We start from the raw sequence: 10884 nt of genomic DNA on the forward strand, positions 1-10884 counted from the left end.
GCCTGCTGGGCTTCCTGGTGCTTCTGCCGCAGCGCCTGCCTGAGCACTGGGAGGGATGAAAGCCGGTCAGCAGGCGGTGGGACTCGGCAGCAGCCCTCACCCATGGGCACCTGCCCTGCCAGCCCAGCAGAGCAGCCAGGCCAAAGGAGTATCTGCACTGAGGACGCCGGCCTCCTCCATCCTCCCACCCCACTGTCACCCAGGGCCAGGCCCTTCAATGGCAATGCACGAGGAAGCAACCTGATAGATGAAAGAGGGTGGGGTGGGGAAGACTGGCCAGGTGGGGCCAAAGCTGCAGCCCCAGACCCAGGGCAGCTGGAGGAGGTGGGTGGGAGGGAGGCTGCAGTCTGAGGTCTTCAGGGCCCCCATGGCCATAGGCCGTGGGACATCTACTCAAGTGTTGGAGACCACCTCAGATAAAGGCATGGGAAAGGAGCAGGAGGAGCGGGGTCGCTGAGCCTGAGTGTGGGGCCTCTGCCTACCAGGGGTGTGATCGGCCCCTCCATCCTCCAGGGTGGGCAGCTCCCTCCCCCATTTGCAGTTCCAAGCTCTGGCACAGCGCCAGACGGAGAAGGGTGGGCAGACCTGGGAGGTCCAAGTTTGGGATGAGCTTGGGGCACCATAAGTCTGTGCGGCTTTGAGGAGCTCACCCCCGGCCATCAAGTAAAGCTCCACAGTCCTTGCTAAACTGTGCACAAACACAGATGTGTGCAAACTGTCTAGTCTGAGGGGAATGTCCAGAGGAAGCGATCATGGGACATAAACCACTATGAAACAGAACATGCAGCACGCTGCAGCTGGCGCCAGTGACCAGTAAGTGCCAAACGGCTACAGCTCCCCAGGAAGGAGGGGTCCCTGGTCACAAGAAAATGTGAAACCCAACACTGTTCCTGGGAAGAGACCTGATGTTGCAGCTCTTCTCTGGTGGCAAGTTTCCAGGGAACTCCAGGGTCCCTGAGGCTCCCCTGCAGGTAGCCTGGCTTCCGCTGTGCCTGCAGCCTTCCCCAATCTCCTGTTTCTTGGCATTCTGTACACACCTCAGTGATGGCATTTATCACATGAAATATGTTTCAAACCAAGAACTCCCTCGAGACATTTCCATAACACAGGGAAGCAGGGAAATGTCACCTCCTTCACGCTACTGATCAAACATTGCTGCAAGTGCCAGGCCCACTACCAGATTCCATTAGGTAGGCAACCAAAAGGCAAGAAGAGAGCCACGCCGCCTGCCTGTGTAGAAGGGGCCTGGCCTTAGACATGCCCAGGGAACACAAAGGAGGCAGGAGCAGCCAGTCACCCCTGCCAAATCAGAAAGGAGAAGCAGCAAGTCAACGCAGGCACGCCTGCTGCTGGTGGAACCAGGGCCTGGCCCAAACAGCAATGGGCCCAGGGAGTTACTGAAACTCCCCATCCCATTAGAAGGGACCAGGGCCCTGTGGAAAAATGGCCGATTCCAGGACTGAGACAGGGAGAAAACAAAAGATGAGCCTGAACACGCTCTGGAACCAGAAAGCAAGGAAGTGCTCACGGAATGATGGGGAGGCATCTAAAGGAGCTTGGAGCGCCCCCACTGGCCACACATGGCACAGTCTGAGTATTAAGGAATAATGAGCCATGCACTTGGGATTAAACTGTATGCATCTTACAGCTCAATAAAAAATTTTAAAAAGACAATCGCCCAGACATTTAGTGGAAGAAGTAATGCCAATTATACACAAACTCTTCTGGAAAACTGAAGAGGAGAGAACACTTCCAAACTCATCCTATAAGGCTGGCAAAAACCCTGAAAACTATAGACCACAGTTTGTCATGAACATAGACCAAAAAATTCTTAAGATTTTAGCAAATCAAATCCAGCATACATAAAGAGGATACTACAGCACGACCAAGTAGGATGGAATTCAAGTAATTGTAATTCACTGTAGTCATAGAAAATGATTCACCATGCGATCATCTCACGAGCTGCCAAAAAGGGGTCTACCAAAATCCGACATCCATTCTTGATAGAAACACGAATCCTGGAGCAGATGGACAGCGCCTGCCTTCTGGGAAGGGCGCCTGGCACCGCTAGGAGGAATTTTTGCCACATTAAACCTGCTTCTAATCAGGCTTCTACCAGCAGTCCAGTGTACAGGAAACCCAGAGAGTGGAGAAGCAGGTTAAATGCACGAGGAAGCAACCTGATAGATCCAGAGCAGGGCATTTGCCCTGGACTCTACACAAAGTCAATGCCACAATAAATGCTGGGGACTGTTCCAGAAGCAAAGAGACCAAAGTAGCCAATTGTAGCACATGAACTTGGACTGGATCCTTACTTATAAATCAACAATTTGCCACAAGTCAGTAGCATGATGTGGCCATGCACTGAAAGTCAGGAGACACCCGGAACAGTTAATTTCTCAGGGGGCTACCCCCGGCAGCTGTGTAGGAGACCGCTCTTGTTCTAGACAACTTGCTCCCAATCCGAGGCCAAGGTTGACCCCGCCCCCCGGTTGTCTGGAGGCATTCTTGGTTTTCCGGACTAGGGAGGGTACCCCTGCCATCCTGCAATGCGCAAGACAGCATCTCACCATAAAGACTTACCCAGCCACAAATGTCAACATTGCTGGGTTGAAAATCCTGGTCTCCAGGAATGCTGAAGACTCTAGGTGAAACGCTATGCTGTCACATGTAGGCATTTTGGGATATCAAGCACTAGAGCAGGACGTTCACTACTGAACTTTCAGCGGCGAGCACAAGCGCAAGCAGTAGACTCTCTTTTCAGTTTTTCTAAATGTTTCAACTTTTAAAAGAAGTTTGGGAAAAATAAAATAGCAAAGGTTGAAATCTGGTGGTGCAGGGGGACCTGGCCTACATAATTCGCAGGAAAGGACTCCCAAGCCCACCAAGCATGAGGCTCAAGTGGGAAGCTCTTCGGGTTTGGCAGGGCGCCACAGGAGACAGTGCTTAGGAATTTGATGTGCAACTGGAATGAGGCCCTGCGAGGTCTGAGAGGGAACTGACCCTGAAAGGCGCTCGCTGCACAACTGTCAACAGACCTCCAACTACTGAGGGGCAACGCAATCAGTGCCACCACCAGAGTCTGCCTGTAGGCCGACCAGGCACTGAGGCCTAGGGCCGTCCGGTCTGGAAGGGGCTGGGGCACCGGGAAGCCCGAGCGGGGAGTTTCTGCTAAGAAGTGGGGACTGCAGCAACTGAAAACAAAACTGGTTGGACCCACTGGTCACCAAAAAGGCGCTGTCTCAGTCTCCGCGCCCTTGATTTTGTTAATCTTAGGGACCTTTTCCGAACACTCCTAAGGAAGGAGCCGATCTGCACAGATACCAAGAGCTGCCGGGAGGCGCCGACCCAGAGGAGAAGGCACCTCGTCCCGCTGCCCCCGCGCACCTCGGTGCTCGTTCTGTAGGCGCAGGCGCTGGTTGTACAGGCTCTTTTCAGTGAGGTGCTGGATCTCCAGTAGCCCCTGCACGATTTCGAACACGGTGCCGTCGAGAAGCGCCAGGGCCAGGTCGCTGAGCGTGGTGTAGGACAGGCGCTGCTGGAAGGAGCTGCGGGGTAGAGGCGCGCGGTGAGCCCCGGAGGGACCCGACACCGCCTCGGCAGGCCGCCGCCCGCCTCGCCCACGTACCTGGGCAACTCCTTCACCAGGCTCTGCAGCGCGGACAGCAACTGGTAGTGTCGCTCCTGCTGCCGGGCACCGTCCGCCACCTCCTCCAAAGCGCCCGCGTATCGCTCCATGGCGCGGACGCCCGCTAGACGCCGGCGGCAGCAATGAGCTCCCCTAGCCTCACGTCATCCCGAGCGCGGCGCGTCCTGCCCCTTTTACGACAGTCCCGCGAGCGGCGCGCCCCGCCCCCTTTTACGACAGTCCCGAGCGCGGCGCGACCGGCCGCCTGTCCTGGCACGCGCCCCGTCGCCTGCTCATTCAGAGGGAGGCGCGCCTTACCCCTCTGCGGAGACTCCGAGGAGGGTTTCGCTCAGCCCAGGCTTGCACCTGCCTCCTCCCTGCGCGACCTTAGAGGCGAGACTCCGCCACCTGGATATCGCAGGGCCATGGAGAATCCCACCGGCCCTTGCTGAGTCAGTGCGGGCTGAGGTCCCGGCTCCGCGCCGGCGCGCCTGCGAGGTGGACTATCCCGGTCACCGGCCTTCCCCCAGAGGGAGGGGGCTCGGGCCAGAGCCCACAGGACCTGGGTCTAAGGCACTATCCGCGGCCGAGCAGTGGCGCTGGGGTCTGTCTGCGTCCTCCCCGCCCCCGGGGTGAGACAGACAGGATCACCCTAGAGCCTCTGGCGCAGGACAGTCGGAGCCAGAGTCCCCATCTGGACCTGCATGGTCGCCCGGGGCTGCCCGGTCCCCAGCCCGTGAGCCCAGACTGCGCTGTCCCGGCTCCCCAGGCCAGCTGCTGGGCCGGGGTTGGGGGGCTTCTGGTGGCTGCGGCTGAACTGGCTAGGAACAGGCTTTAATAGGAGGGGTTGGGGTGGAGGAAAGGCTTCTGCAAAGGCCCTGCCAGAATCAGGTCAGGTGGAGGGGCGAGAGGACCGGTGTGGCCAGGCTGCAGAAGCCAGCGCAGGAGACAAGGGCGGGGGCTGCTCATTACAGAGGCTGCTGGGGGCTTGTCCGAAGAGTGGCAGGGGGCACGGAAAGGCTTGGGGACACAGACACGCTTAGACTTGCGTTTCACCAGGCACGCTTTAGCTGCCTGCGGGGTGGCTGGACTGTGTGGGATGACCTTGCTTTGACCAGGTTAGGAATTATGACTGGTTTCCAGAGAGAACATTGGTTAGTGATTGGCTATAAGGGAGAGGGGACATTGAGCCAAGTGGGGTCCCCCTGAAGCGCCAGCAAAGTCTCTGGTTTTCTCCAGGATCTGTTTCCTCAGTCCCTGGCAGGATTGGCTCCCCTGCACACCATGTCTTTGTGATCCCTTCCAACCAGAAACCAGGAGTGAATAAAGTGAATAATGACAACAAGCGCTCAGGCCACTGCTGTGGAGGGTGGACCACAACCCAGAGCTGCTCATGCCCCGGGCACCCTGGCCTCCAGGTCCCTCAGAATGGCAGGAGCTGGAGGTGGGACTGGAGACTGGGAGCTGAGCCTGCAGCAAGTGACCAGGAGCCAGCTGGGGCTGGGCTTGGTCATTGTCACCTCCCTCGCAGGTCGTGAGTGGGATAAGCAGCCCAGCTGCTGTGGCCAGCTGGGAAACACTGTCACCAGCTCCAGGGTCTGCCAGGTGGGGTGGGGGCTGTGAGCCACAGCAGGAGCAAGCCAGGCCTGGGTTTGGACACCTGCTGCTCTGCCTCGTCCGGGTGCTGATGCAGGACCTAGGCCCCTTCTCCCACCCTTGGTGCAATGTCTGACCTGAACCAGCTTCCCCAGCCCAGCAACACTGCTCCTCTAATGTGGATGTCAACCTAAAGAAAGAAACTGAACCACAGTTCATATAGAGAGTTTGTCTGGGCCAAGGCTGAGAGAGCTGCCCAGGACACACCAAGTTGCCCTGGGAGTGCTTCATTCAGCCTTATCACAAACAAGTTTTTAAAGACTGAAGGGGACAGGGAGTGGGCTAATATGAAGTCAGCAGGAATTCTGATTGCTTTCCAGAGAGAACCTTAGTGACTGGCTATACAGTGTTGGACTACAGGGTAAGAGTTATGGTGTCCAGCGCATGGCTTTTTATGTCTACTTGGCATCAGTCTAGAACCCACAGAGCAATTGGCTTCAAGAGGTCTTTAGCTCAAGCGGGAGTGGGATGTGACTGCTTTTTCATTCCAGTGCCTCTGTGGGGCAGATAATTAAAGGGGGCTCACATTCCTCAGATAAAAAAAGTTCCTTTTCGCATTTGGAGAAATACGTAATGTAGATGATGGGTTCACGGATGCAGCAAACCACCATGGCACATGTATACCTATGTAACAAACCTGCACATTCTGCACATGTACCCCAGAACTTAAAGTATATATATATAAAAAACTTCCATTGTGCTGACACACACACACACACATACACAGTTCCTTTTTTTTTCATGGACATGAGCAGTGGGTCACTCAGGCATGGGGACTCCTGGGCCACCTCTGGGTCTTCAGGGAGGCCCTGGTCTGGAAGGAGGAGTCACATCTTCCAGAGCCTCAGGGATGGGTGATGCGTGTGTAGGAATGGGGGAGCTGGTGCACAGTCGTGTGTGTCCCCTGTGTGTGTGGACACGGTGGGTGCCATGGCTCTTCACGTCGGGTGGTATCCATCGAAGGCCTTTGCTCTGCGGCCACTGTCCACCTCCATTTGGCCTCCCAAGTCCTCCAGACTGGCTGGTGACACCTTGGGTTAGTGTGGGGTGACTGGTGTGTGTTGGGGAGCTGCAGGTCCCCTGTCTCTGACACAGGTGTGTCTGGGCAAACACCAAGGTTTGAAGGGATGGGCACCTGTGTGTATGTGTGTGTGCACGTGTGGCAAAAGGCTTTGCTGCGTGGCTTTTTTGTGGGTCTGACTTTGAGTCACACATGTACCTCTCTGTGTCTCTGTGAGTTTCCATGTGTCAGGTTGTGTGTCCGTTGTGTGGGTGGAGAGACAGCTCTGTGTGGGGCCCTGAGCCATTGCGGGATCCCCACAGGCCACGTAGAGGTGCGCACAGCAGCTGACCTAAGCCTGCTCCTCCCAGAACATCAGGCTGCACCCAGGCCACCGCTCACTCCCTCTGTCTCCCGAGACTGCTCCTCACTGCCTGCCTCGCTGGCCCTGGTGAGGGGGAAGCTGCCTGTCCCTGGCCCCCACAACAGAGCCACAGATGAGGATGCCGCCCTACGCAGTCTCCAGGGGCTGATCTGCAGTGGGTGTCCCGCAGTGCGTGCTCTCTGACCCCTTTTGTTTCAGTGCTGTCCTTTTTAGTGTGTGGCACCAGGACGGCAAGGAGCTGCCACCTCAGGCCTCTCTTATTTTCACTCTGTGAGTAATAAGCTCTGAATGAGAGGGGCTCATTGTGCCTTTGCTGTCAAATCAGTCAGGCCTCGGCCTTGGCATGTCTTGCATGTGCTTGACCAATGTACTGCCCATGGGGTCTGGTGGAGGCACAGCACCCTTTTGGAAGACAGGGTCTGTGCAGACCAGTTACGGGCGACATTTCCCAGGCACAGCTCTTGCCTAAGTGGTGTGGGATGGGAGGAGGGTAGGGCCTCCCACTGTCCCACCAGCAAAATGGGCAGTGTGGCCAGCTTCTCAGGACCCGAGAGCATTTGCTCCAGGTTGATAAAATGTTGCCATGTTGGGTGGCAAGAGTAGGATTGAAACCAGCCTCCCAGTTGGTGCTTTGTTACCATCAGAAGTGTTTGCTGAGTCAAAGCAAATGGCCACTCAAAACTGAGTGGGCCGAGTGTGGTGACTCACACCTGTAATCCCAGCACTATTGGGAGGCCAAGGTGGGCAGATGGCTTGAGGCCAGGAGTTCAAGACCAGCCTGGGCAACAGGGCGAGAGCCTGTCTCTACAAAAAGTTTAAAAAATTAGCTGGCGTAGTGGCATGTGCCTGAAGTCCCAGCTACTTGGGAGGCTGAGGTGGGATCACTTGAGCCCAGGAGGTCCAGGCTGCAGTGAGCCGAGATTGCATCACTGTACTCCAGCCTGGGCGACAGAGCAGGAACCAAATAATAAATAAATAAGTAAATCCATCCATCCACCCCAGAGTGAGTCAGCCAGGGCTGAGAAGGCTTGCCTGCTGCTGCGTTGCTCCTCCCTGAACGACAGGATTCCCTGGTTCCAGCCAGGAGACGATGGTCAACAGCCACTGCTATAGTGGTGCCTAGTTAAAACTCTAGTTCCTGTTTCTGTAAAAAAAAAAAAAAAAAAAAAAGTGCCTAATTGCATCTGCGCACAAACCTTGCAGTGAAGAGAGAAAAAGAGATGAAAGCGACCTGTGAGGGAGGCTCGGGTTGGCGTGCGGCAGGTGCTCTGTGAGTGTGGTGGGTGTCGGTTTGCGCTGTAGATGCTCAGGAAGTGAGGAGCTGTGGAGTGCTGACCGTGTACATGACGCCTCCGCTGGCTGGCTGAGGAGAGTTTCATGAAACAATGTTGGTGGACTCAGCCCTGAATCCCTCAGGCAGTCAGAGAGCAACCTCTGTCTTTTTTTTTTCTTTTTTTTTTTTTTTGAGACGGAGGCTCGCTGTGTTGCCCAGGCTGGGATGCAATGGCGTGATCTCAGCTCACTGCAACCTCCGCCTCCTGGGTTCAAGCAATTCTCCTGCCTTGGCCTCCTGAGTAGCTGAGATTGTAGGTGCACACCACCACGCCCGGCTAATTTTTTTGTATTTTTAGTAGAGATGGGGTTTCACCATGTTGGTCAGGCTGGTCTTGAACTCCTGACCTTGTGATCTCAGCCTCGCATAGTGCTGGGATTACAGGCTTAAGCCACCACGCCTGGCCTTCTCTGTCTATTACAAAGTAAAGAACTTTAGGCCCGGAGCCGTGTCTCACCCCTGTAATCCCAGCACTTTGGGCGGCCAAGGCGGGCAGATCATGAGGTCAGGAGAGCGAGACCATCCTGGCTAACATGATGAAACCCCATCTCTACTAAAAATACATAAAATTAGGCCGGGCGCGGTGGCTCAAGCCTGTAATCCCAGCACTTTGGGAGGCCGAGACGGGCAGATCACGAGGTCAGGAGATCGAGACCATCCTGGCTAATACGGTGAACCCCCATCTCTACTAAAAAAATACAAAAAACTAGCCGGGCGCGTTGGCGGGCGCCTGTAGTCCCAGCTACTTGGGAGGCTGAGGCAGGAGAATGGTGGGAACCCGGGAGGCGGAGCTTGCAGTGAGCTGAGATCCGGCCACTGCACTCCAGCCCGGGCAACAGAGCGAGACTCCATCTCACAAAAAAAAAAAAAATACATAAAATTAGACAGGCATGGCCGGGCGCGGTGGCTCAAGCCTGTAATCCCAGCACTTTGGGAGGCCGAGACGGGCGGATCACGAGGTCAGGAGATCGAGACCATCCTGGCTAATATGGTGAAACCCCGTCTCTACTAAAAAATACAAAAAACTAGCGGGCGAGGTGGCGGGCGCCTGTAGTCCCAGCTACTCGGAGGCTGAGACAGGAGAATGGCGTGAACCCGGAGGCGGAGCTTGCAGTGAGCTGAGAGCCGGCCACTGCACTCCAGCCTGGGTGGCAGAGCAAGACTCCGTCTCAAAAAAAAAAAAAAAAAAAATTAGACAGGCATGGTGGTGGCTGCCTGTAGTCCCAGCTACTCGGGAGGCTGAGGCAGGGGAATGGCGTGAACCTAGGAGACAGAGCTTGCAGTGAGTTGAAATCATGCCACTGTACTCCAGCCTGGGGGACACAGCGAGACTCCATCTCAAAAAAAGAAAAAGAACTTCAGGTTCCTCATGCCAAATTGGCAACTCCTATAAAAGTAGGTGTGTTTGTTTTGCAGAAAATAGGTCACATGCCTTGGACAGATCCATGCTGTTGGATCTTTCATCTCCTCTCCCGGAGATTGATCCCGTCATAGTGCTCTTTGGAAAAACGACAGGTGAGACCCTGCAGGCCAACCAGCTAGGTCGGAAGCAGAGCCCTGGTGGCAGCATGGGCCTGGTAGCTGAAGTGTTTGATGATGAGGGGCCGAGGGGTCTTTGCTGTGCCAGAGACCACCAATGAGTCACACTGATGGCTAGTTAGAGATAATGCAGAGAAGACCCAGAAAGCTCAGGAAAGCCGTCCACAGTGGCTGCTCATCCTCTGTGCCACTGGGAAAGTGAGATTGCTTCCTTCTGCCTCACTGGTGTGAACATGGATAGAATTCTCCTTAGACCCCACTGGCAATCAGTAATACATGCACGTTCTGAGGTCGCACTTAGAGCCAATGAGAGGAGGAATGTTGCCGACAGGCTTGGGCAAAAGCCCAGTGAGACTCCAGGGGGCTGGTCCTCTGGCTGGCACATGCAGGATGAGAAGGAGTGAATGTCACTCAGGTGCCCAATGGCCACCCCCATGTCCCGAGCTGGCCAGGCCATGACCACTGTGCCAGTGATGCGAGCATGAGGAAAAACTTGCAAAGACCCACCAGGACTTGTGCAAAGGGTCTTCACCTCCACAAGGGAACCCTGACCTGCCCAGATTTGTTTCCTCATCTGCTTAGCGCCATGGACAATACGAGGGGCAGCTGTATCTTCGCAGGCCACGATAACCCCAGCCTCGGTTTAGAATGGAAAACATGCCTGCCCAGATGATGAGATGTCACTGTGTGTGTGTGTGTGTGTCTATGGCTACCATTACAAAGGACCACAGACAGAAGCCAACAACAGAAATGTGTTTTCTTACAGTTCTGATGGCCAGAGGGCTGAGATCAAGTTGTTGGTAGGGTTGGTTCCGTAAACCAAAAATAAAATTCTAAGACCCCTTCTCTTGGCCAAGGACATTCCAGAGTTAGCCTGAAAAGCTAGTTCAGGCAGTGATGAGAAGCAGAGGTTGGACATGTCTTGTTTTACCCTCCTCCCTTTTGGAATTCAGGAAAAGCTGACCAGCATTAACATCAATATAGACCTTAAGTCTGATCAGAAACATACACAATCTACTTTCTCTGAAGCTTGCTATCTGGAGGCTTCATCTGCGTAAAACTTTGCTCTCCATAATCCTTCATCATCGTAACCCAGACATTCCTTTCTATTGATTCCAGGTCTTTAGATAATAACTTAACTCTTTCAACTAATTGCCAATCAGAAAACCTTTAAATCTATGTATGACCCCAAAGCCCCCTGCTTTGAGTTGCTCCGCCCTTCCAGACCCAGCCGATTGTAAATCTTATCTGTACTGATTGATGTCTCATGTCTCCCTAAAAAGTATAAAAGCAAGCTGTACCCGACCACCTTGGGCATGTGTCATCAGGACCTCCTGAGGCTG

At 54.8% G+C, this 10884-nt stretch overlaps 1 protein-coding gene across 1 annotated transcript in view; it reads right to left on the minus strand.

Annotated features, from left to right (window-relative positions):
* Window positions 1-3854, minus strand: part of DGCR6 (DiGeorge syndrome critical region gene 6) — a 25965-nt gene extending 22111 nt beyond the window's left edge. The window contains exons 1-3 of the mRNA XM_033233947.1: window positions 3629-3854; window positions 3325-3548; window positions 3-46 (exon numbers count right to left, since the gene is read on the minus strand). Of these exons, the coding sequence (XP_033089838.1) occupies window positions 3-46; window positions 3325-3548; window positions 3629-3738 (378 nt within the window). The 5' untranslated portion in view covers window positions 3739-3854. The remainder of the gene's footprint in view (window positions 1-2; window positions 47-3324; window positions 3549-3628) is intronic.
* Between the last annotated feature and the right edge of the window lie 7030 nt (window positions 3855-10884).

Source organism: Trachypithecus francoisi, unplaced genomic scaffold (assembly GCF_009764315.1).
Source record: "Trachypithecus francoisi isolate TF-2019V2 unplaced genomic scaffold, Tfra_2.0 Lachesis_group14, whole genome shotgun sequence".
Taxonomy (NCBI): Eukaryota; Metazoa; Chordata; class Mammalia; order Primates; family Cercopithecidae; genus Trachypithecus; species Trachypithecus francoisi.